At 41.5% G+C, this 27,575-nt stretch overlaps 1 protein-coding gene across 1 annotated transcript in view; it reads left to right on the top strand.

Moving 5' to 3' along the window:
- col24a1 (collagen type XXIV alpha 1 chain) overlaps window positions 1-27,575 on the top strand; it is a 265,549-nt gene that overhangs the window by 36,263 nt on the left and 201,711 nt on the right. The window contains exons 4-5 of the mRNA XM_031785672.1: window positions 10,451-10,504; window positions 17,898-17,951. Of these exons, the coding sequence (XP_031641532.1) occupies window positions 10,451-10,504; window positions 17,898-17,951 (108 nt within the window). The remainder of the gene's footprint in view (window positions 1-10,450; window positions 10,505-17,897; window positions 17,952-27,575) is intronic.

Consider the following 27,575-nt stretch of genomic DNA (forward strand, 5'->3'; position numbering starts at 1 on the left):
GCTGCTGCCTACCACCCCTCAGTCAGACTGCTCTATCAAATATCAAATCATAGACTTAACTATAATAAACACACAGAAATACGAGCCTTAGGTCAAATCCGGAAACTATCACCTCGAAAACAAAAAGTTTATTCCGTCCCTTATTTTATCTAACGGGTGGCATCCATGAGTCTAAATATTCCTGTAACATTGCACAATCTTCAACGTTATGTCATAATTACATACAATTCTGGCAAATTAGTTCGCAAAGAGCCAGGAGGCCCAAACTGCTGCATATACACTGACTCTGCGTGCAATGAACGCAAGTGGTGACACCATTTCACCTGGTTAATATTGCCTGCTAACCTGGATTTCTTTTAGCTAAATATGCAGGTTTAAAAATATATACTTATGTATTGATTTTAAGAAAGGCATTGATGTTTATGGTTAAGTACACATTGGAGCAACGACTGTCGTTGATTGATTGTTTTTATAAGTTTAATGCGAGCTAGCAACTTAACTTGGCTTACTGCATTTGCGTAACAGGCAGGCTCCTCGTGGAGTGCAATGTAATCAGGTGGTTAGAGTGTTGGACTAGTTAACTGTAAGGTTGCAAGATTGGTTCCCCTGGCTGACAAGGTAAAAATCTGTCGTTCTGCCCCTGAACGAGGCAGTTAACCCACCCTTCTTAGACCGTCATTGAAAGTAAGAATGTGTTCTAAACTGTCTTGCCTAGTTAAATAAAGGTGTAAAAATAATAATAATAATAATAATAATAAAATAAAAAAATAGGCAAAATCGGCGCCCAAAAATACAGATTTCCGATTGTTATGAAAACTTGAAATCATATAGCCCATTGGGTCTCTCAGTACAACCCCATAAGCCATGTCTTGAAAGATACAGACAGATTAATTGAAAGTAAGGTTACATTGTAATACTTCTGACAGCCAACTTTCTAGCTCCATCCACAACTTCCGGACTTTATAGCGTTCCCAGAAAGTATGGATTATTGAGTTATTATCAGTTTTACACTTAAGACATTACTCTGCCATTGTGCTGTACAATTTGTGAATTTTGTCTCTTGTATAATAAATTCTATACATCAGTTTATACTGGATTAAGCCTACATTTTCGTTAACTGTAATTTTGTTAGTTATGCTCCAACATTCCCTCCATCTTGTGCCAACATCAGTTATTTTTAAGTCTTGGTTCCAATTGTTTATATTGTTTTCTAAGAGAATGTCAGTTGGATCTGCTCTATGCAAGGTTTTGTATATCTTCTCTATCCACAGGAGGTTGGTGGCACCTGAGTGGAATGGTATCAAATACATAAAATATATGGTTTCCATTTGTTTGATGCCATTCAATTTGCTTCATTCCAGCCGTTATTATGAGTTGTCTTCCCCTCAGCAGCCTTCACTGTCTCTATCGTATGAACTCAAATACGATTCCCTCAAGGTTGCTCTGATGTCCAAAAGATTTCAAATCGACATGTAACTTGTAAGTTGCCTGTATTTGAAACTATCTACATTGGTCAGTCCAAAATTAGTTTTTAATTCTGTCATGGAAATAAATCCTGTTACCAAGTAATTTATGGTTTCTATGACTTAAATTATTTATGTGGACCAATTTCTCTGTGAATTCTGAAAAACTATCCAAGGATTGTTCCATGAGGTATTGTTTTTAAGGAGTGATATTGGTTCTTGTAAAACCCGTTTCATTTTATTCCATATTGTTATGAGGTTCTTAACTATGAAGTTGTTAATGTTCTTCCATATTGTTATGGTGTTCTTAACTATGGAGTTGTTAATGTTCTTCCATATTGTTATGAGGTTCTTAACTATGGAGTTGTTAATGTTCTTCCATATTGTTATGGTGTTCTTAACTATGGAGTTGTTAATGTTCTTCCATATTGTTATGAGGTTCTTAACTATGAAGTTGTTAATGTTCTTCCATATTGTTATGAGGTTCTTAACTATGAAGTTGTTAATGTTCTTCCATATTGTTATGAGGTTCTTAACTATGAAGTTGTTCATGTTCTTCCATATTGTTATGAGGTTCTTAACTATGAAGTTGTTCATGTTCTTAGCTTAATCTTTTGAAAACAAACACGTAAAAAGATTCTGAGGATGAGCATGTGCATCTTCAATAGGTACCCATTGTTCCTCTTTAGTACATTTAACTATATGTCTGTAGTAAACGCCTTGGGTGGTGAGTTGATACAATTACAAGTCTGGATGTTTTAAGTCACCCTCAGACTGAGGAAGATTTATTTGCCCATATTAAGTCTGTTATGATCGAGTATACTTGTCAGTGGCGACCCGTCAGTCAGGGCAGGTGGGGCAGAGCCCCAACCGTTTTGAGCCCCACCTGTTTAGCTAAAATATATATATATATATATATATATATATATATATATATATATATATATATATATACAGTGCCATCGGAAAGTATTCAGACCCCTTGACTTTTTCCACATTTTGTTAACATTACAGCCTTATTCTAAAATGGATTACATTTTTTTAAATCCTCAGCATTCTACACACAATACCCCATAATGACAAAGTGAAATGTTAGCAAATGTACAAAAGATACATTTTAAAAATACCTTATTAACATAAGTATTCAGTCCCTTTGCTATGAGACTCGAAATTGAGCTCAGCTGCATCCTGTTTCCATTGATCGTCCTTGAGATGTTTATACAACTTCATTGGAGTCCACCTGTGGTAAATTCAATTGATTGGACATGATTTGGAAAGGCACACACCTGTCTATAAGGTCCCACAGTTGACAGTGCATATCAAAGCAAAAACCAAACCATGAGGTAGAAGGAGATGTCCGTAGAGCTCCGAGACAGGATTGTGTTGAGGTACAGATCTGGGGAAGGGTACCAAATAAGTTCTGCAGCATTGAAGGTCCCCAAGAAAACAGAGACCTCCATCATTCTTAAATGGAAGACGTTTGGAACCACCAAGACTCTTCCTAGAGTTGGTTGCCCGGCCAAACTAAGCGATCAGGTGTCACAATCGCCTGGAGTGGTGGGTGCAGAGTCAAGTGCAGAAAGCGGAGGATACTGGGGTAACTGACTTTATTTGGATTCCCAAACAAACGCCCAAAACAATAGTCTGACCCAACACCGGGCACAAACGGACAGGAACACAAACACACACACCCTGACTAACAGAAAACAATCCCGCCCAACAATAGGCGGGCCTAACAGGCTTAAATAGACATGAATCAAGAAACCAAAATAAGAGACAGGTGCAACCAATAAGACCAAACGAACAGAAAAGGAAAGAGGTGATCGGTGGCGGCTAGTAGACCAGAGACGACGACCGCCGAGCACTGCCCGAACAGGCAGGGCAGCCACCTTCAGTGGGAGTCGTGACATCAGGGGAGAAGGGCCTTGGTCAGGGAAGTGATCAAGAACCCAATGGTCCCTCTTTCAGAGCTCTAGAGTTCCTCTGTGGAGATGGGAGAACCTTCCAGAAGGACAACCATCTCTGCAGCACTCCACCAATCAGGCCTTTATGGTAGAGTGGCCAGACGGAAGCCACTCCTCAGTAAAAGGTACATGACAGCCCGCTTCGAGTTTGCCAAAAGGCACCTAAAGTACTCTCAGACCATGAGAAACAAGATTCGCTGGACTGATGAAACCAAGATTGAACTCTTTGGCCTAAATGCCAAGCGTCACATCTGGAGGAAACCTGGCACCATCCCTACTGTGAAGCCTGGTGGTGGCAGCATCATGCTGTTTGGGATGTTTTTTAGGGGCAGGAACTAGGATCAAGGGAAAGATGAACGGAGCAAAGTACAGAGACCTTGATGAAAACCTGATCCAGAGCGCGCAGGACCTCAGACTTGGGCTAAGGTTCACCTTCGAACACGACAGCGACACTAAGCACACAGCCAAAGACAATGAAGGAGTGGCTTCAGGACAAGTCTCTGAATGTCTTTGAGTGGCCCAGCCAAAGCCTGGACTTGAACCCGATCGAATATCTCTGGAGAGACCTGAAAATAGCTGTGCAGCGACTCTCCCCATCCAACCTGACAGAGCTTGAGAGGATCTGCAGAGAAGAATGGGAGAAATTACTCAAATACAGGTGTGCCAGGCTTGTTGCGTCACTCCCAAGAAGACTCGAGGTTGTAATCGGTGCCAAAGGTGCTTCAACAAAGTACTGTGTAAAGGGTCTGAATACTTATGTAAATGTGCATTTTCAGCAAAAAAAAATGTTTTTGACTTGTCATTATGTGTAGATTGATGAGGGGAAAAAACTATTTAATACAAAAAAGCTGTAACGTTAAAAAAATGGGAGAATGTCAAGGGGTCTGAATACTTTCCGAATGCACTGTAGAGTACAGTCGTGGCCAAAAGTTTTGAGAATGACACAAATATTAATTTCCACAAAGTTTGCTGCTTCAGTGTCTTTAGATATTTTTTGTCAGATGTTACTATGGAATACTGAAGTATAATTACAAGCATTTCATAAGTGTCAAAGGCTTTTATTGACAACTACATGAAGTTGATGCAAAGAGTCAATATTTGCAGTGTTGACCCTTCTTTTTCAAGACCTCTGCAATCCTCCCTGGCATGCTGTCAATTAACAAAACTGGGTTTTGTTTGTCCATCCGCCTCTTAAAGGAATGACCACAAGTTCTCAATGGGATTAAGGTCTGTGGAGTTTCCTGGATATAGACCCAAAATATCAATGTTTTGTTCCCAGAGTCACTTAGTAATCACTTTTGCCTCATGGCAAGGTGCTCCATCATGCTGGAAAAGGCATTGTTCGTCAACAAACTGTTCCTGGATGGTTGGGAGAAGTTGCTCTCAGAGGATGTGTTGGTACCATTCTTTATTCATGGCTGTGTTCTTAGGCAAAATTATGAGTGAGCCCACTCCCTTGGCTGAGAAGCAACCCCACACATGAATGATCTCAGGATGCTTTACTGTTGGCATGACACAGGTCTGATGGTAGCGCTCACCTTGTCTTCTCCTGACAATACTTTTTCCGGGTGCCCCAAACAATTGGAAGGGGACTCATCAGAGAAAATGACTTTACCCCAGTCCTCAGCAGTCCAATCCCTGTACCGTTTGCAGAATATCAGTCGGTCCCTGATGTTTTTCCTGGAGAGAGGTGGCTTCTTTGCTGTCCTTCTTGACACCAGGCCATCCTCCAAAAATCTTTGCCTCACTGTGCGTGAAGATGCACTCACACCTGCCTGCTGCCATTCCTGGGCAAGCTCAGTACTGGTGGTACCCCAATCCCGCAGCTGAATGAACTTTAGGAGATGGTCCTGGCGCTTGCTGGACTTTCTTGGGTGCTCTGAAGCCTTCTTCACAACAATTGAACCGCTCTCCTTGAAGTTCTTGATGATCCGATAAATGGGTGATTAGGTGCAATCTTACTGGCAGCAATATCCTTGCCTGTGAAGCCCTTTTTTGTGAAAAGCAATGATGACGGTACGTGTTTCCTTGAAGGTAACCATGGTTGACAGAGGAAGAACAATGATTCCAAGCACCACCCTCCTTTTGAAACTTCCAGTCTGTTATTCGAACTCAATCCGCATGACAGAGTGATCTCCAGCCTTGTCTTTGTCAACACTCACACCTGTGTTAACAAGAGAATCACTGACATGATGTCAGCTGGTCCTTTTGTGGCAGGGTTGAAATGCAGTGGAAATGTTTTTTGGAGATTCAGTTCATTCGCATGGCAAAGAGGGACTTTGCAATTGATTGCAATTCATCTGATCACTCTTCATAACATTCTGGAGTATATGCAAATTTCCATCATACAAACTGAGGCAGCAGAATTTGTGAAAATGTATATTTGTGTCATTCTCAAAACTTTTGGCCACGACTGTACTTTATTTACCAGGTTTATTTGCCATTAAGAAGTATGCTTTATTTGAGTTTAACATGTAGTTGTTGGCTTTCTTCAAAAGTTAAAGATCGTATTCCTGCTTAAGTTCAGAAATGTAAAGATTTTTTATGGGATTTTTCTAGGATTGATTTTGTTTTGATTTATTTTAAATTTTGAAATCATAATTTACTTTTGCAGGATATGATATTATCATTCCACATATGCATGCCTTAAAGTCATCTCAAATTATGTCGGGGTTGGCTTTTCTCTGTTCTCTATGTCTACATTTGTAATGGCAAAGTTTTTTTTTTTTTTATGTAATTAATACATTTAGAGTCCAGAAGATGCGCATTCTTCATTCTCCAAATTCTGTCGCTAACTGCATTTTCTATTGGTGAATAATGATCCGATATCACTATATCATACATTTTTGAATCCAGTAAATTGTTGAGTCCATTTAAAAAAATAAAAATGTAGTCAATTCTTGAGTAGTTTTTCTTCGTAATCGTAATCTCCAGGTGTCATGTAAATTATTTGTAGAGATAAATTATTAAATTATAAATTATTTGTAGAGATAAAAATGTTCAGCCGCTTTGGAGGCTCCCAACAGTAAATTTGCCTTTTTTATTACAACATCTGCCAATCTTATCGAATGTATGCTTAAGATCACCTGCTAAAATAATAGTTCCTGTCTGGATTTGATCTAATATAGCTTTAATTGGTTCTAAAACCACCAGATTTACCCCTGTTGGGATATAGTGTACAATGAAATCAATGTGTATCTTTCATCATCTAAGGTACAATTCAGCATTAGAAAACTTCTTGGTCCATGTGCTGGGATATAAGGGACAATTGTGTATTCTTATTTATCAGGATGCCTACACCTCTGCTGTTACTACAGTAGGTGGCAACATAGGCTTTTCCAACCCAGCTCCTCTTTAAATGTTACATTTTTCTTTTTTTTTTTAAATGTAACTCTTACAAGAAAACCACATCTGCTGACAATCGTTTTAAGTGTTTGAGAACAATATGCTTTCTTTCCCCCTCAAGGAGCCCTTGAACATTCCATGTGATAAGTTGGACATTGTTGGTCTTTACTTGTTAAGTTAACCTTATCTGTTCCATCTATCATTGAAGAACCAGGTAAAATGTTTTATCAGACATGACATATGAGGGTGGTGAGCATTCCATAGAAGGGGAGGATCATGTTTACAATAACTATGTATTTATACTATTACAGCCCATTATTTAGCAGGTAATAATTTAGAAATAACTACAATAGCAATTACCTACTCTGCTGAAAAGAATAGCATAGATCAGCATAGGGCAGCCTTTGCTGTATTTTTGCTGGTGGCCAGCCATCACTGTGTTTTTGCTGGTGACCACTAGCCTTCCCTGTGTTTTGGACACTGGTGACCAGCATAAACTGGTCACCAGCGTACCTCCATATCCTGGTCACCAGCAAAACAAGCATTAAGTCACGTTATTATGATGGCTTTGCAAAGTGATGTTTAATTTCTTTTGGAATCCAGCCAGAGCGGGCATATCCAAAAATGTGAACTTTTATTCACCCACAATCTGCATTCAGAATGACTGCCAGGGTTGGAAAGGTGAGATGATTAAATGAGACGACCTAAAGCATCTAAACTGGAACAACCATTTTGGTAACAGGTGCAATAAGTCCAACTAACATATTGGATTAGTTTAGAAAAATGTATGTTATTTATCTTTGTGTAGCATAAAAAAAAACTGATTTTGAAAAAATATATAATAATCATACTGCAATAGAGCATGCTGGGAAATATGATAATGATGGCCATGGTTTTGCAGACAAGCTTGACCAGCTAGACCAGCATAGACCAGCATGGACCAGTTTGGCCACCAGCATCACCAGTATTACTGCAAAAGCTGGTCACCGGCATACCAGCATCACCAGTATAACTGAATAAGCTGGGCAACAGCATCACCAGCTTGACCAGCTAGTCGGCCAGCCTAACCAGCTAGATCATGCTGGTCAGACCAGCTTGACCAGCATCAGACCAGCATGGACCAGTTTGATATTTAGGCTGGTCTATGCTGATTTTAACATTTATGATATTTTGATCGGGTCCCATTGAGATCAAATCAAATCAAATCAAATGTATTTATATAGCCCTTCGTACATCAGCTGATATCTCAAAGTTCTGTACAGAAACCCAGCCTAAAACCCCAAACAGCAAGCAATGCAGGTGTAGAAGCACGGTGGCTAGGAAAAACTCCCTAGAAAGGCCAAAACCTAGGAAGAAACCTAGAGAGGAACCAGGCTATGTGGGGTGGCCAGTCCTCTTCTGGCTGTGCCGGGTGGAGATTATAACAGAACATGGCCAAGATGTTCAAATGTTCATAAATGACCAGCATGGTCGTATAATAATAAGGCAGAACAGTTGAAACTGGAGCAGCAGCACAGTCAGATGGACTGGGGACAGCAAGGAGTCATCATGTCAGGTAGTCCTGGGGCATGGTCCTAGGGCTCAGGTCCTCCGAGAGAGAGAAGAAAAAAAAGAGAGAATTAGAGAGAACATATGTGGGGTGGCCAGTCCTCTTCTGGCTGTGCCGGGTGGAGATTAAAACAGAACATGGCCAAGATGTTCAAATGTTCATAAATGATCAGCATGTTCGAATAATAAGAAGGCAGAACAGTTGAGATCCAGTTTGACTCGACACTGGGATTTGAGGAGGATGTTTGGGGGAGTTCACCCCAGCTGCACACTTCAAAGGCACTTCAAAGAGGGAGGAAGTACAGATTTCTCAATCATCGCCTTCATGATTCACTTCCTCTATCTGAAATACATTTCACTGCTGGTACTATTAGTGCTACCTAGCCTGGTTCAACCACAGAGAACAATGGTGAGTGCAGCATTCAGTCTGCTGTTAGCTACAGTAGAAAGCAAATGAACAGATATTACATGGCACATGCCATAAAGATAAATGTAAAAGCAAAAAGACATAAGGGGCCGTGTGAAATGTTGAATACACTCCCAGTTTTAGGGTTTTGTTAGGCACAACATGCAGCCATCACGCTGCTAATATTATCACCAGATAAAGAAAGAAAGAAGAATCATTGTCTCTCTTGGTCCTGTTGTTTTGGTGAGAAGAAGGCGGTAGTAGTGCACTCAATGTTTCCATCACTGTGTGTGTAGGAGTGTGACTCCATGAGCAACCAGCTGTTTCTGTCTCTGAGACATTATCTCTTTGTCCCTCTGATACTGACAGAGAGGAATAGAATGTGCAGGACTCCCTTGGAAATGCACACACACACACACACACACATACATTCTTCATTTATTATTCTGTATTATCTCAAATAGTTTTTCCATGACTGTCTGTGTGTATTATATGACCTGACCGTCAGACTCTTTCATGCTGTTTAGCAGCTTGCTAAATTGTGAACACAGTGTCATAGCAGTCAGATTGTCATCAGTATTACCCATCCAGAGCCAAGGCACTCAGCGAACCCTTTTCCTGTAAGTTGGTCCAGTGATATCCTCTCTCTCTCTCTGTTTGTTTGACTTGGATCAGCAGCCCATGAAAGATACATGATAACTGCAAATTAATTTGAAAAGCCTCCAGTTTCCAATAATACTTAAAAGGAAAACTCCACCCAAAAACGGTATTTTGTCATTTGTTTCATTAGTCCATTGTTGATATAGTCTCAAAATGTTTTGCATGTCAGCAAACAAGTTTTCAAGATGTATAACTTTCAAAATACAGAAATACAGCCGGTATCATGCATTTTGCATCATACTGTAAATACATCCTACCGGATGTACAGTGGGGCAAAAAAGTATTTAGTCAGCCACCAATTATTCAAGTTCTCCCACTTAAAAAGATGAGAGAGGCCTGTAATTTTCATCATAGGTCCACCATAATTTGCAAATAAATTCATAAAAAATCCTACAATGTGATTTTCTGGATTTTTTTTCTTCTCATTTTGTCTGTCATAGTTGACGTGTACCTATGATGAACATTACAGGCCTCTCTCATCTTTTTAAGTGGGAGAACTTGCACAATTGGTGGCTGACGAAATACTTTTTTGCCCCACTGTATGTCTGTATTTTGAAAGTTAACAGGTGAGCTCCGTATTCCACATCTGTGTGGAGTGGATGTGTGCATTCGTGGGAGTTTCTTATGCATTTGTGTGATGGCAAAAATCTACCACATAACATACCACATAAAAATCATGTTTTACCAGTACTTTACTACAGTCTTCAGTTCCAACACTGGAATGTAAAAGTGTTGAGCACATGTGTGTTGCACTTTTTTCTCTCCTTCTTCTTTTACATCTTGCGTCCAAACGAACATGAAGTGGAATCATACCATGTGTTTCTTCCTGCGTTGACAAAGAATCCCAGAACTGGCTAAAAGCTTTGCCATTACTGGTTTGGAGAACATTGGCCTCTCTTACATATAGTAAACACAGTATCCACCTCCCCACATCCATACATTAAACAGCTTGCTATCAGTTCTCATTTAGAACTTATTTGCGTGTCTGTGACGTATGTGTCTCTCTCTCCTCTTGTCCTTTCTCTTCTCTTTTTTCTCTCTGTCTCTGTCTCTCTCTATAAAAGGGTCCTCCTGGTCCCCGGGGTCTACCTGGTCCTGCTGGGAAGAGAGGAGCTCGGGTGAGTACTGTAAACTGTGTTTTACCTGTCTGTGAACAGGTGTGATGTCACTGGGGTGTCATTGAGCGGTAGGAGGTGCCACTCCCTTCCCTGAGGTGATAGGCAGCTTAAAAGATAAACATCACAGGCGCAGCTGAACACTAGCAGTGTTTTATGTACAGTGTTGTACGGTGCTACAGTATGTTGTTATAAGATCTCTAAAGGTCATGATGGACTTTAAAATGGCTTCTTCAAGGGTTATTCCAGGACATGTCAGGAAGTAGCTAGTAGTGGTCCTCAGTACGGCCAATGTGAGGTCAGGTTTATTGTCCTAGTGAGGCATGTTAAGACTGAACACAGATGCACACAGCTCACACACACACTCTGTGGCTGAATACACTTCTCAGTGCACTCTCACGTCGTCATCATCAGTCCACAGACACAAGCTAGACACAACCCATATGTCTTTGGTTTGGCTGTGTTCACCCCAGTGATCCAGCACCGTGACAGAGCTGCTGACAGACATGCTAGTGGTTTATGTGATTCCAACAAGAACCAGGGATGAGCTGTAATGGTGTGGCTGAATGAGATGGTCCTGTGAGAGGAGAACACATACAATGTTTACTTCACTGGACCAAGGTAGAGCATCAAGGTAGAAAAAGCAGCTCCAGATGGTGCTATGTCACTTGTGTTGTTGAGACTGAACAATGCTCTGATCATTACACTCTGATCACAGCCCTGGGAAGATCATTCAACAGCACTAGACATGATTTGACCTCAATGCCCTGGCATTTGAACATTCTGCTATCTACAGTATTAGAGTGAATGGTATACATTTATGCTTTGAGAGAGGTAGTTACCTGGTGTGTGCGTGTGTGCGTGCGTGTGTGTGTGTGTGCGTGCGTGTGTGTGTGCTAATAATGATAATAATAATAATGATAATAAAGATGATGGTAATGATAATGATAATAATCATGATGATAATAATAATGATAATAAAGATGATAATAATTATAATAATAATAATAATAATAATAATGATGATAATAATAATAATGATGATAATAATAATAATGATATTAATAATGATTATACTAATAATGATAATAATGATGATAATAATAATGATAATAATGGTGATAATAATGATAATAATAATGATTATACTAATAATGATAATAATGATGATAATAATAATGATAATAATGGTGATAATAATGATAATAATAATGATTATACTAATAATGATAGTAACAATGATAATAATACATGGGACATATATAGTGCTTTTCAAGGACCCAAAGTAGCTTTACAATTGTGAATTAATTGAAAAACTTAAAAAAAAATGTCAAAATAAAACATCAGACTAAACAAAACATCAGACTAAACAAAACATCAGACTAAACAAAACATCAGACTACTAAACAAACATCAGAATAAACAAAACATCAGATTAAACAAAACATCAGACTACTAAACAAACATCAGAATAAACAAGATATCAGACTTAACAAAACATCAGACTAAACAAAACATCAGACTAAACAAAACATCAGACTAAACAAAACATCAGACTACTAAACAAACATCAGAATAAACAAGATATCAGACTTAACAAAACATCAGACTAAACAAAACATCAGACTACTAAACAAAACATCAGACTAAACAAAACATCAGGCTAAACAAAACATCAGACTAAACAAGATATCAGACTAAACAAAACATCAGACTAAACAAAACATCAGACTAAACAAGATATCAGACTAAACAAAACATCAGACTAAACAAAACATCAGACTACTAAACAAAACATCAGACTACTAAACAAAACATCAGACTACTAAACAAAACATCAGACTACTAAACAAACATCAGACTACTAAACAAACATCAGACTAAACAAACATCAGAATAAACAAGATATCAGACTAAACAAAACATCAGACTACTAAACAAACATCAGACTACTAAACAAAACATCAGACTACTAAACAAACATCAGACTACTAAACAAAACATCAGACTACTAAACAAACATCAGACTACTAAACAAAACATCAGACTACTAAACAAACATCAGACTACTAAACAAAACATCAGACTACTAAACAAAACATCAGACTACTAAACAAACATCAGACTACTAAACAAACATCAGACTAAACAAACATCAGACTAAACAAAACATCAGACTACACAAACATCAGACTACTAAACAAAACATCAGACTACTAAACAAACATCAGACTACTAAACAAACATCAGACTAAACAAAACATCAGACTACTAAACAAAACATCAGACTACTAAACAAACATCAGACTACTAAACAAACATCAGGCTAAACAAAACATCAGACTAAACAAAACATCAGACTACTAAACAAACATCAGAATAAACAAGATATCAGACTTAACAAAACATCAGACTAAACAAAACATCAGACTACTAAACAAAACATCAGACTAAACAAAACATCAGACTACTAAACAAACATCAGAATAAACAAGATATCAGACTTAACAAAACATCAGACTAAACAAAACATCAGACTAAACAAAACATCAGGCTAAACAAAACATCAGACTAAACAAGATATCAGACTAAACAAAACATCAGACTAAACAAAACATCAGACTAAACAAGATATCAGACTAAACAAAACATCAGACTAAACAAAACATCAGACTACTAAACAAAACATCAGACTACTAAACAAAACATCAGACTACTAAACAAAACATCAGACTACTAAACAAACATCAGACTACTAAACAAACATCAGACTAAACAAACATCAGAATAAACAAGATATCAGACTAAACAAAACATCAGACTACTAAACAAACATCAGACTACTAAACAAAACATCAGACTACTAAACAAACATCAGACTACTAAACAAAACATCAGACTACTAAACAAACATCAGACTACTAAACAAAACATCAGACTACTAAACAAACATCAGACTACTAAACAAAACATCAGACTACTAAACAAAACATCAGACTACTAAACAAACATCAGACTAAACAAAACATCAGACTACTAAACAAACATCAGACTACTAAACAAACATCAGGCTAAACAAAACATCAGACTAAACAAAACATCAGACTAAACAAGACATCAGACTAAATAAGACGCCAGACTAAATAAAACAGGCTTTAGTGGAGCAAGTTGAGAGTTTCAAGTTCCTTGGTGTCAACATCACCAACAAACTATCATGGTCCAAACACACCAAGTCAGTCATGAAGAGGGCATGACAAAACCTTTTCTCCATCAGGAGACTGAAAAGATTTGGCATGGCTCCCCAGATCCTCAAAAGGTTCTACAGCTGCACCATCAACAGCATCTGACTGGTTGCATCACCGTCTGGTATGGCAACTGCTTGGCATCTGACCGTAAGGCGCTACAGAGGGTAATGCGGATAGCCCAGTACATCACTGGGGACAAGTTTCCTGCCATCCAGGACCTATATAATAGGCGGTGTCAGAGGAAAGCACATAAAATTGTCAGAGACTCCAGTCACTCAAGTCATAGACTGTTTTCTCTGCTACCGCCCTGCAAGCGGTACCAGAGCGCCAAGTCTAGGACCAAAAGGCTCCTTAACAGCTTCTACCAGCAAGCCATACTGCTGAACAATTAATCAAATGGCTACCAGACTATTTACATTACTCACTGTTTATTATCTATGCATAGTCACTCCACCCCTTCCTACATGTACAAATTACCTCAACTAACCTGTACCCTCGCACACTGACTCGGTACTGACTCGGTACCCTGTATATAGCCTCGTTATTGTTATGTTATTTTGTTACTTTTTATTATTTTATTATTTATTTTATTTGGTAAATATTTTCATAACTCTTTTTGAACTGCACTGTTGGTTAAGGGCTTGTAAGTAAGCATTTCACGGTAAGGTCTATACTTGTATTCGGCGCATGTGACAAATAAAGTTTGATTTGATTTAAACAAAACTAACACTAAACAAAACATCAGACTACTAAACAAAACATCAGACTAAACAAAACATCAGACTAAACAAAACATCAGACTAAACAAAACATCAGACTACTAAACAAAACATCAGACTACTAAACAAAACATCAGACTACTAAACAAACATCAGACTACTAAACAAACATCAGACTACTAAACAAAACATCAGACTACTAAACAAACATCAGACTAAACAAAACATCAGTCTAAACAAAACATCAGTCTAAACAAAACATCAGACTACTAAACAAAACATCAGACTACTAAACAAAACATCAGACTAAACAAAACATCAGACTACTAAACAAACATCAGACTAAACAAAACATCAGACTACTAAACAAACATCAGACTACTAAACAAACATCAGACTACTAAACAAAACATCAGACTACTAAACAAAACATCAGACTACTAAACAAAACATCAGACTACTAAACAAACATCAGACTAAACAAAACATCAGACTACTAAACAAACATCAGACTACTAAACAAACATCAGACTACTAAACAAACATCAGACTAAACAAAACATCAGACTACTAAACAAAACATCAGACTAAACAAAACATCAGACTAAACAAAACATCAGACTACTAAACAAAACATCAGACTAAACAAAACATCAGACTAAACAAAACATCAGACTACTAAACAAAACATCAGTCTAAACAAAACATCAGACTAAACAAAACATCAGTCTAAACAAAACATCAGACTAAACAAAACATCAGTCTAAACAAAACATCAGACTAAACAAAACATCAGACTACTAAACAAAACATCAGACTAAACAAAACATCAGACTAAACAAAACATCAGTCTAAACAAAACATCAGACTAAACAAAACATCAGACTAAACAAAACATCAGTCTAAACAAAACATCAGACTAAACAAAACATCAGACTACTAAACAAAACATCAGACTACTAAACAAACATCAGACTACTAAACAAAACATCAGACTACTAAACAAACATCAGACTACTAAACAAACATCAGACTACTAAACAAAACATCAGACTAAACAAAACATCCGACTAAACAAAACATCAGTCTAAACAAAACATCAGACTACTAAACAAACATCAGACTAAACAAACATCAGACTACTAAACAAACATCAGACTACTAAACAAACATCAGACTAAACAAAACATCAGACTAAACAAAACATCAGACTAAACAAAACATCAGACGACTACACAAACATCAGACTAAACAAAACATCAGATTAAACAAAACATCAGACTAAACAAAACATCAGACGACTACACAAACATCAGACTAAACAAAACATCAGACTAAACAAAACATCAGACTAAACAAAACATCAGACGACTACACAAACATCAGACTAAACAAAACATCAGATTAAACAAAACATCAGACTAAACAAAACATCAGACTACTAAACAAACATCAAACTAAACTAAACATCAGACTAAACAAGACGTCTGACTAAACAAAACATCAGACTAAACAAAACATCAGACTAAACAAAACATCAGACTACTAAACAAACATCAAGCTAAACAAAACATCAGACTACTAAACAAACATCAGACTAAACAAAACATCAGACTAAACAAAACATCAGACTAAACAACCATCAGACTAAACTAAAACCTGAATATACGCAAGGGGAGCACAGGAGAACATCTCTCGGTTTTCGTCTTTGTAATGTCTTCTTTAAAACACGTCACTTCTCTTGGTTCCACTTGTTTGGTGTGAGTCAGACAGACAGGGATCCTCCACCAGCCAGCCAGGCAGGCAGTAAACATTGTCTACATGTAAACTACTGTATAATGGTAAATCCCTGTGGGACCTAACTTTGGACACATATGGTTTGCATACAGTGTGGTGACTCATAGAGACATAGACAGTCAGGGGGAGGCTTCATTATTTGGTGAAAAATGACTGTAATGGGTGGTTGTGTCTGTGTGGGCTGCAACCTCTGCTGCCTCAGAAAGATACAGACCTCCAGACCTCACTGTACTGTACTGTACTGTACTGTACTGTACTGTACTGTACTGTACTGTACTGTACTGTACCTTAACTTAGTCCCACACTCCACAGGTGGCAGAACTTTAAACACACACAACAAACCCCCACTTTAAACCATCTCCTCTGAACTGAGAGAGATGGAGGGAAGGAAAGAGAGGGGGGAGAGAGAGTTACTGTGATGGAGGGGGAGAGAGAGAGGCAGGTAGTGGGGTAAATTAGGACAGGGGGAGGGAGGAAGGTAGAGGAGGAGAGAGATTCCTTTTTATGGAGTTTCTCATGGAGGAGAGAGAGGAGAAGAAGCAGGAGGAAGAGGAGGAGGAGGAGGAGTGAGTTACAGTTTTTCCTTTCTGCCATAAAAACCACATGGTCTCAGCCAGGCAGCCTCACCAAATACTAAGTGGAGTTAAAGTCATGGAAAGTAGAGTGCCAGGGGGAGAGGTTGGTGGGCTGGGTGGTAGAAAGAGATGATGGCAAGCACCACAGCACAACCCAGTGTCAGAGGACACTCAGACACCTGTAATCCACTAGCTGTGGGTTATCATTACCTCTCCATTATACCTCTGTCATCTCCTGATCACAGCCATTATGGTGACTGGTTACTGTTAAATTAAAGAGAGCAGAGTCTTACCTCATGGCTTTAGTGTGTAGTGGGTGTTTTAGAGGGAAAGCAGTTTACGACAGACAGATGTGTGTGTGTGTGTGTGTGTGTGTGTGTGTGTGTGTGTGTGTGTGTGTGTGTGTGTGTGTGTGTGTGTGTGTGTGTGTGTGTGTGTGTGTGTGTGTGTGTGTGTGTGTGTGTGTGTGTGTGTGTGTGTGTGTGTGTGTGCGTGTGTGCGTGCGGGTGGGTGTAAGTGCATATGCACGTGTGGTTGTTCCCACATGTGTGATTGGTACTCAAATAAATGCATGTGTGTGTGTGTTATAAATTGTTAATTTGAAAGTGCATTCCTGTGCGTTTTAAAGGTAGGGCAAAGTTTGGCACATGAAGAGAAATGACGGAACATATAATAATATATGTGTAATACTCAACTTCTTACTACTTCACAGTCAATGAATCACTCATTCTAGATAACAGCAGTTTTAGCAACACATGTCTGCCTTCTCTACCTTTAATCTCTGTAGCTAAGAGATCGTATGACTTAGTCTAAATGCTATGCTGTTAGCTGTCATTGTGATATGCTGATAGTTTCTCTCTCTCTCTCCCTCTCTCTCTCTCTCTCTCTCTCTCTCTCTCTCTCTCTCTCTCTCTCTCTCTCTCTCTCTCTCTCTCTCTCTCTCTGTGTGTCTCTGTGTGTCTCTCTCTCTGTCTGTCTCTCTCTCTCTGTCTGTCTCTCTCGCTTTCTCTCTGTCTCTCTCTCTAACTCTCTTTCTCTCTCTCCCTCTGCCTGTTTCTAGGGTCCTACTGGTCCACATGGAAACCCCGGTTTGCCTGGTCCTCCTGGTACCAAGGTGAGTGCCCTTCTCCTGGGTTGGGGGGCACAGATGTCCCCCTGGGGCTCCAGACAGAGCCCTGGTTGATGTTGTGGGATGTGGGGGCCTTGATGAGGGGTCAGCCATGACCGGTTTTATAGACAGGGCCCTGGCTGTGATGTTCCCAGACTCCCAGACTCCTTTGGTCCAACGGACTAACCCTTTGGACAATATAGACTCTTTCCCAGCCATTGCCATGGTGAAGAGCAGCAGCAACGTTTTTATTGGATGGAAAGTGCCCCCTGGGCATGACGGAGGCCTTTGATTGGCTGTTCTATGCTGATTGACGAGGGGAAAATGCCTCTGTCTGCCATTTGATTAAGTAGGCATTAAAGGGGAGGGGCGGGACGGAAGGGAAGGTGTTGAAATAGGTGCATGGGGAAAAAATGGTGTTGGTGAGAAGGAAGGAGTGTTTATTCATTTGTTCTTGGATGAGAAGGACAAGAGAAGGATACACGTGTAGATGGATTTGTTTTTTCCATAGAGTATACGTTGCAGCTTGCTGTGATGTGAGTCCCTTTAATGACTCTCAGGGCAAGGGGATGACTTGACTTCTGCCCTGAACTGGTTAGTTGAAACGCTCTAGTCGACTGGGTCAAGTTGAGGCTATAGGAATATAACAAGAATACTCACAGTAACAGGTATAGCTGGGTCGGACATCGTCAATATGTTATTATTTTTACAGTATGTTTTAGTGATTGCAACTTGATGTTCAGGCTCTGTTAATATGTACAGGCTCTGTATTACCAATCCCGAATCCTCTGATTGGGGATCAATGACTTCAAGGCAGTTTCCATATCACAGTTTATTTGAGGAATGGACTGCGTATGCAAGACGTTGATATGTTCAAGGGAACTTTACCATATAACATTCCCTGTCTACACTAAATTCAAAGTGCTCCATAACCTTAGCGAATGCTCTTCTGTTCAGAAAAGCTATTTCCTGAATAAAGTCATAAAGTAATTGTTGTGATTCAGAGGGAAAGTATTATGAAAGGGAGATCTTAAAGAGTTTCAGTGGAAACATCAACACTGGGACCCACCAGATCAGATCATATGACCCATGTGTTCTGGCTGAAACATACTGTACGTGATTATACTGGAGCCTACCTCAACTAGCTGACCAATTTCATACCATATTTCATAACGCTCCAGTAATAATTTGTTTTGCAATCAAAGTGATGATGATAGGCATTTATTTAGAGCTCTGTGATTGTGTGTTCGGGGTTTGAAGATGACGCCTCATTAGCGTACATTAGATCAGGTTTTAAGAGGGAAGGGCCCCGCTACTCGGGTTTGAAGTTTACCTCTCCTTAGCGTACATTAGATCAGGTTTTAAGAGGGAAGGGCCCCGCTACGGGGGTTTGAAGTTTACCTCTCCTTAGCGTACATTAGATCAGGTTTTAAGGGGGAAGGGCCCCGCTAAGTTTGAAGTTGAGACGAGAGGATGATAGAGAAGAGGGTGACAACATCAAACTCCCACACTGCCTTGGGGCACTAAAGTAATGATGAAAAATGATCCCAAAATTCTTGGGTGTGATTTTATTTTACTTTATTTAACCAGGTAGGCCAGTTGAGAACAAGTTCTCATTTACAGCTGCAATCTGGCCAAGACAAAGCAAAGCAGTGCGACAAAAAACAACAACACAGACGCAGGAAACTAGAGAAAACAGAGAGATGTACTAGAGAGAAAGAGAGAGACAGAAAGACAGTGACACACACACGAGAGAGAGAGAGAGAGAGAGAGAGTGAGCGACTGAAACGAGAGAGAAAGACAGAGACATACTGTTCTTTCGGGTCTTCCATATCGCAAATTTTGCTGCCCCTAACACAAAATTAAGCAACACAACTATACCCTTTTGACTATACCTGTACTTTGGCCCAAATATATACAGTTGGGAAGAGAAAACCTCTCCCAATGCTGAGAACCAATTAGTGATCAGGTCAAACATCCCGACCAACCTGGGACACTGTAAAAACAGATGTGCCAGAGTTTCAGACTCAGCGCAGAATGGACACCCCTCCGCCAACAGTAGGATCCAGGTGTACCAGATGTGCCACCAGATGTGGCTATGGCTCCATGTATTATCCTCCATTGGAGGTCAGCTGTCCTCTTATCAATAGGCAGTTTGTATAATGATCGCCAACAGCCTTTTGGGGAGGCACCTGGACCAAGCACACCCACACACCTCGTCGATTTTACCACTTCCAGGGAAGGGACACCTTTACACATATTCTGTACATGGCCTTCTTTCCCACCTCCTTGAACTCCCCCAGCTCCGGGGTATGGAAGGAAAGCAGCATCCCCACGTCCTCATCTAATGCCCCCACCGCAGTACTAACAATCAGTGCAAGGAACATATAATCCAGACCCTCCTTCCACCGATCAGATTTGGAAGTGTCAGTCACATACTGCAGATGAAGTACTGGCAAGGAGTCACAGACCTCAGCGACGACCTTCCTAGGTAGGCAAGATGATCGGATCCCCGCTCTTTCCCCCAGCTCCTCCAATGATCTGCTCCTGCTCCGCATCAGATGACCCAGCTTGGTACACCCCACGCCTAACAGGCATGAACGTAGGCTGGCTGAACCCAGAACACGCGACTGAATGGCAGTGTTATAAAAAAGAGGCCTTCAAAAAGCCTCATCCCTGTTGGTGTACCAGCCTTATGGGACTTGACAAGAACCCTCCAAGCCTTCATAACAGACTCATAAAATGGAGTCAGGCCAGGCAACTCACCCCCCTCCAGTTTTAAGAGGAAAAGGTGCTTATCTAAGCCCAAATAGCCCGCTCTCCTCATCAGTGTGTAGCCTGTGTCGACCCAGCTAGAACAATCACTGTACAACAGTCTCTGGGCTGCTTGAAGCCGGAAAGCCATGATCCTAGAGGAAATGTCCACCAGGCCTTGCCCACCCTCGTGCAGTGGCAGGTACAGGGCTGCAGATTTAATCCAGTGTTGTCCAGACCAGAAGAAATTGACAAGGGTCCTCTGAAGCTCTTGTATCAGACCCTTTGGCGACTGCAAAATTATTAGTCTGTGCCACAGGGTAGAGGCAGCAAGATTATTAGCTATCAGGACCCTTCCCCTATAAGACAGCTGGGGCAGCACCCATTTCCATCTTGACAGTCTGGCACACACTTTCTCCACTACACCCTCCCAGTTCTTTTTTTGAAAGACATCGGAGCCTAGAAAACCCCCCAAAGTCTTCATCCCATCTCTGCCCCACTGAAGCCCCCCTGGTAACCGTGGAGCGGACCCCGTCTGAATCCCCCCTGGTAACCGTGGAGCGGACCCAGTCTGAAGCCCCCCTGGTAACCGTGGAGCGGACCCCGTCTGAAGCCCCCCTGGTAACCGTGGAGCGGACCCCGTCTGAAGCCCCCCTGGTAACCGTGGAGCGGACCCCGTCTGAAGCCCCCCTGGTAACCGTGGAGCGGACCCCGTCTGAAGCCCCCCTGGTAACCGTGGAGCGGACCCAGTCTGTAGCCCCCCTGGTAACCGTGGAGCGGACCCCGTCTGAAGCCCCCCTGGTAACCGTGGAGTGGACCCCATCTGAAGCCCCCCTGGTAACCGTGGAGCGGACCCCATCTGAAGCCCCCCTGGTAATCATGGAGCGGACCCCATCTGAAGCCCCCCTGGTAACCGTGGAGAGGACCCCATCTGAATCCCCCCTGGTAACCGTGGAGCGGACCCCATCTGAAGCCCCCCTGGTAACCGTGGAGTGGACCCCGTCTGAAGCTGACCTGCCCACAGCGCTTCACTCTTTCCCCAATTGACTCTAGCTGAGGAGGCCCCCTCATACACCTTTAAAGCGTTTGAGAGAACCTTAACATCTTCACCCCCTGTAATAAAAACTGTCACGTCATCTGCATACGCAGACAGTGCTATCGTGGGACCCTTCATTACACCTGGCACAGAGAAACCAGTAAGTTTCGCTCTTAAAAAACAAAGCATTGGTTCAACCGCCAGACTATATCACTGCCATGAAATTGGGCATCCCTGCCTGATGCCCCTTTGGACAGGGATGGGACATCTCAAACCACCGCCCACCTTCACCATACACGAGGTCCCAGCATACAGTAAATTCATCCAAGACAAAAAAACATCCCCAAACCCAAAGACTTTCATAGTTTTAAACAAGTACTGGTGGTCCACACGATCAAAAGCCTTCTCCTGATCCAAAGAAAGTAAACCCACATTTACATCAGACAGTTTACAAAAGTTATCAACGATAAAGCGATCAGGTACACAGTAGGACTGGTCCTTGTGGACCAACAATCCCATATATTCTTTCAACCTGTTTAGAAACAATTTTGTATTCTGCGCACAGCAAAGCACCAGGTCTCCAATTTTTTTATGAGAGTCAAATCTCAGTGAAAGTGAAACAGTGAAAGCACTGCACGTTGACAGGATACAGGAAGAGAACCCTCATGAAAAGATTCGCATACCACTTCATAAAAATCCTCCCCAATAGACCCCCAAACGTGCTTATAAAACTCAGATGGTAAACCATCAATGCCAGTGACTCGGCCTGTTGAGGGCTGAGTAACTGCTGTGGACAGCTCTTGCAGTGTAATATCAGAGTCCAATGCGACTCTGCTCAGGTCCCAATTGAGGAAGACCGTGTAACGACTGTTCAGTACACAGAGAGTCACAATCCTCTGCCTTATAGAGGGCCGAGTAGAAATCCACAGCATGTTGACGCATTTCTCTGGCATCCGTGGTCACCTTCCCATCAGGGAGACGAAGGCAGACCATCTGTTTATGTTGCAATGTCGACTGTCCTAGGTTTTTTGTTCAAGCGCTAGGAGCATCCATATCCTTGAGGGAAACGAGACCTAATCAAGGCACCCTTCACTCTTTCATGCAGAAACGACCTCAGTTCATGTCTCTTAACCTGTAAGTTCATGACTAGTCCAGGGTCGTTATCCTGTAAGTTCATGACTAGTCCAGGGTCGTTCTGAGTGAGCAGCTTCAATTCAATAGATTTGATGTCCTGTTCAAGGGCCTTGATCGTCTCTTTAACTCCAACACGAGACAGGGCAGTATACTGTTGACAAAATAATCATATTTGAGCCTTCCCAACCTTCCACCATTGTCTTAAGGACTTAAAATTACCTTTTGTAACCCTCCATTTTTCCCAAAACAACAAAAATATTTCACAAAACATGACATCATGTAACAATTTCACATTAAAATACCAATAAGGTGATGACCTTCGTGGACAGGACAAGTGAATATCAACAGTAACAATATGATGATCAGAGAAATCCATAGGAGTAATGGCACACCTTCCAACCCTACTACAGTTTTGCTCAGATACATACAACCTGTCTAACCTTGCTGCACTGACACCACCTTCATGAACTTTTAGCCATGTGTACTGCCTATCTTTTGCATTCCTTACTCTCCACACATCAGAAAGCTCAAACTCAGTTAATAGGCCAGACAGGCAAGTGGCTGACCACAGGTGAGGTTCTTCAGCGGTGCGATCAACAGTAAAATCCACTGTACAGTTCCAGTCCCCCCCTAAAACCATACACCCCTCTTGGTCACACTGTCTTAAGATTTCCTTTATTTGATCAAATACAGCAATAGGCTCTGTACCCTCATTAGGAGCATAAACATTAAAAAAATTAAAAAGCATAACATCCACCTTGACCAATAAAACCCGACCCATGACAATCTCTGTTGTAGATACCACAGTCATCCCTAAACCTGAGGAAAACAAGATTGCCACCCCAGCACTCAACTGGTCTAACCCCACGGTCTTCTGTAACTTCACAGCTGACCTCACAAACTTATCAACATCAAAATAATCTGATCCAGAAACCCATTTACCTCCTCTAGATCGTAAATTGAGTCCTCATCAGCTGCTATCATATCAAAAGAGATATCCATAACCTTCTCCTGATCCTCCTCAGCTGAGGCCACAGACAACTGACTCCCCTCTACCACATCCCTTTCAACACTCCCCACTCGTACCAGGCATCTCCTCCACTACCTGGGAGACTAGCCCCACCTGAACCCCATTACTCGTAGTGGGCATCTCATCTACTACCTGGGAGCCTAGCTCCACATGAACCCCCTCCTGTACCCCAGCACTCGTAGTGGGCATCTCCTCCACTACCTGGGAGCCTAGCTCCACGTGAACCTCCTCCTGTACCCCATTACTCGTAGTGGGCATCTCCTCCACTACCTGGGAGCTTAACTCCACCTGAACCCTGTCCTGTACCCCATTACTCATAGTGGGCATCTCATCCACTACCTGGGAGATTAGCTCCACATGAACCCCCTCCTGTATTCCATTACTCATAGTGGGCATCTCCTCCACTACCTGGGAGCCTAGCTCCACATGAACCCCCTCCTTTACCCCAGCACTCGTACTGGGCACCTCCTCACCAGTCGGAGGAACTGTCTCTTCAGATCCATCCTTATCTTCTACAACAATATTTTTCTGCTGCATAACATTTCCCTCTAATACAAGTTGCAACTCCGTGCCCTCAACACGGATAACTTGTTCCTCAGCAACAGGTGCTTGTGGCTGCTCTACCATTGTCGGCCCACCTCTCCCTGGGCCCACCTCTCAGTGGGCCCAGGCGTTACGATGATCACCTGCGCCTCTCCCTCTGCCTTCTCCCTTTTCGGGCATGTATGTCGCTTATGACCAACATCCCCACACTCAAAACACTGTTGACCACCCGTACTAGCATAAGCAATATACATTCTATTGTCATACTTGATTTTAAATGATAATTCCAAAGTCTGCTCCGGTGAGTCCAAAAACATAAACACCTGTCGCCGAAACGACATAACCTGTTTCAACGCCAGGTGTTTGCAACCCAACGGGACAACCTTAATTGAACTTGCAAACTTCCCAATAGCTCATTTGGAATAAATGGCGGTACATTTGATATCGTTACCCTTGTTGACGGAGAAAAGAGCGGCGTAACTTGAATAAACATTCCTTTAAGAAGTACACCATGCTCAACCAAGCGATCTACAACACTCTCTTCTTTAAGAAGTACGCCATGCTCAACCATCCAATCTACAAGACACTCTTCTTTAAGAAGTACACCATGCTCAACCAAGCGATCTACAAGACTCTCTTCTTTAAGAAGTACGCCATGCTCAACCATCCGATCTACAAGACACTCTTCTTTAAGAAATACACCATGCTCAACCATCCGATCAACAAGACACTCTTCTTTAAGAAGTACACCATGCTCAACCATACGATCTACAAGACACTCTTCTTTAAGAAGTACGCCATGCTCAACCATCTGATCAACAAGACACTCTTCTTTAAGAAGTACGCCATGCTCAACCATCTGATCAACAAGACACTCTTCTTTAAGAAGTACACCATGCTCAACCATACGATCTACAAGACACTCTTCTTTAAGAAGTACGCCATGCTCAACCATCTGATCAACAAGACAGTCTTCTTTAATAAGTACACCATGCTCAACCATCTGATCAACAAGACACTCTTCTTTAAGAAGTACACCATGCTCAACCATACGATCAACAAGACACTCTTCTTTAAGAAGTACGCCATGCTCAACCATCTGATCAACAAGACAGTCTTCTTTAAGAAGTACACCATGCTCAACCATACGATCAACAAGACACTCTTCTTTAAGAAGTACACCATGCTCAACCATACGATCTACAAGACACTCTTCTTTAAGAAATACGCCATGCTCAACCATCCGATCTACAAGACACTCTTCTTTAAGAAATACGCCATGCTCAACCATCCGATCTACAAGACACTCTTCTTTAAGAAATACCACCACCGCTTTATTCATCCGTGACGCATAAGCAACATTCTCATATCCCACCTTCTCTCCTATGGCGACCAGAAACTCCTCCACCGTGACAGCAGCTTCAGTAACACACCTAAAGCCATGCCGAAGTGACAGGGACGGCATCCCCATTCGGGCTGCCATCCCCGCCAAACTCAGGGTAATTTCAATACGAAAAACAAAATACTTAATTCTACCACAACAAAAATAATAACCTTAATCATGCACTGAAAGAAAACAAAAAATGCCACCAAGAAACAGAAAACAGAAAGAGAGTTGTGAATATCTAACTCTACACGACACACGCACTACTTCGCTCATACAATTCCCAGCATGCACCAAACACTCCCAGCATGCAGAGAGAGAAGAACGCCTGAAGCCAAGCAACCACAAACCTAACGATACCTTTGTCTGATGTTCATCTATCCTGAGTATTCTCCAAGGTGGTAAGAGTAGCCTGGAGAAAACTCTCTCTCCCTCTCTTTTTCTCTTTTTCTCTTTTTCTCTCTCTCTCTCTCTCTCTCTCTCTCTCTCTCCCTTTTTCTCTCTCTCTTGCTCACCTGCGTACCTCTTAAATAAAGACCCTCTTTCCAGTGTGGCTCATCTTCCTTGTATGTCTTTTCCTTTGTTGCAGTAGATAAGGCTGGGCTCGTCACCTTTCTGTTCTGAATCACCAGACGTCATATAAACCATCCAAATAGCTGGAGCGCTTAGCAACCGTGGACCACCTGGCTTTTGAAGCCGTGACCCTCGCTTCAGAGGTGTTCCGAGTTCCGACACTTGGAGTTCCCTCCAAACAGCATAGCACCCATGAGCACCAACAACACCCCCGCGGTATGTCTGGTTGAGAGGGTTTTACTCAACCATATCACCTTGCTGCTTTGCTAATGTAAACCTAGGACTAAGATAACTGGATGGGATCTACACAACTTCTCTCTCTGGCTTTTCATCATTGAGGTGCAGTGAAATAGGTTGTTTTAATGGGTCAGACATAGTAGCACAGCCCCACAGGAGAACATTAGGGTTAAATGTATTGCTCACATTGACAGATTTTCACATCATTGGCTCAGGTATTCGAATGACTGGCCCAACGCTCTAACCACGAGGTTATCTGTCGTCAACACCTTAGAGGAGGAAGTAGCTCTACTTGGAAAGCAGGCATTATTTGACTGCTCAGCCTCAGACACACAGAGCCCTGGTCTGGTCTGATGGGTTTTCCTAACTGGTTCAGACCCAGCCATCTCTCTGACGGGGATGTGGGCTGCACTGTGCAGACAGCAATTGTGTGATGGCTGTGGCCAAGTCGTTAACCTAACCTTGTCTGTGGTGAAGGTTGGTTGGCACCAGATGCCCCTGTAGTTGATGGCAAAGCTTCCATTTCGAACCTAACCCCTTCAATGTGGGACGATAAACAAAGTATACACTGAGTATACAAAACATTAAGAACACCGGCTCTTTCCATGACATACACTGACCAGGTGAATCCAGGTGAAAACTATGATCCCTTATTGATGTCACTTGTTAAATCCAATTCAATCAGTGTAGATGAAGGAGAGGAAACAGGTGAAAGAAGGATTTTTAACCTTGAGACAATTGAGACATGGAGTGTGTATGTGTGTCATTTGGAGAGTGAATGGGCAAGACAAAATATTTAAATGCCTTTGAACGGGGTATGGTAGTAGGTGCCAGGCGCACCGGTTTTAGTGTATCAAGAACTGCTACGCTGCTGGGGTTTTCACACTCAACAGTTTCCCATGTGTCTCAAGAATGGTCCACCACCCAAAGGACATCCAG

The sequence above is a fragment of the Oncorhynchus kisutch genome, linkage group LG13 (genome assembly GCF_002021735.2).
Source record: "Oncorhynchus kisutch isolate 150728-3 linkage group LG13, Okis_V2, whole genome shotgun sequence".
Lineage (NCBI taxonomy): Eukaryota > Metazoa > Chordata > Actinopteri > Salmoniformes > Salmonidae > Oncorhynchus > Oncorhynchus kisutch.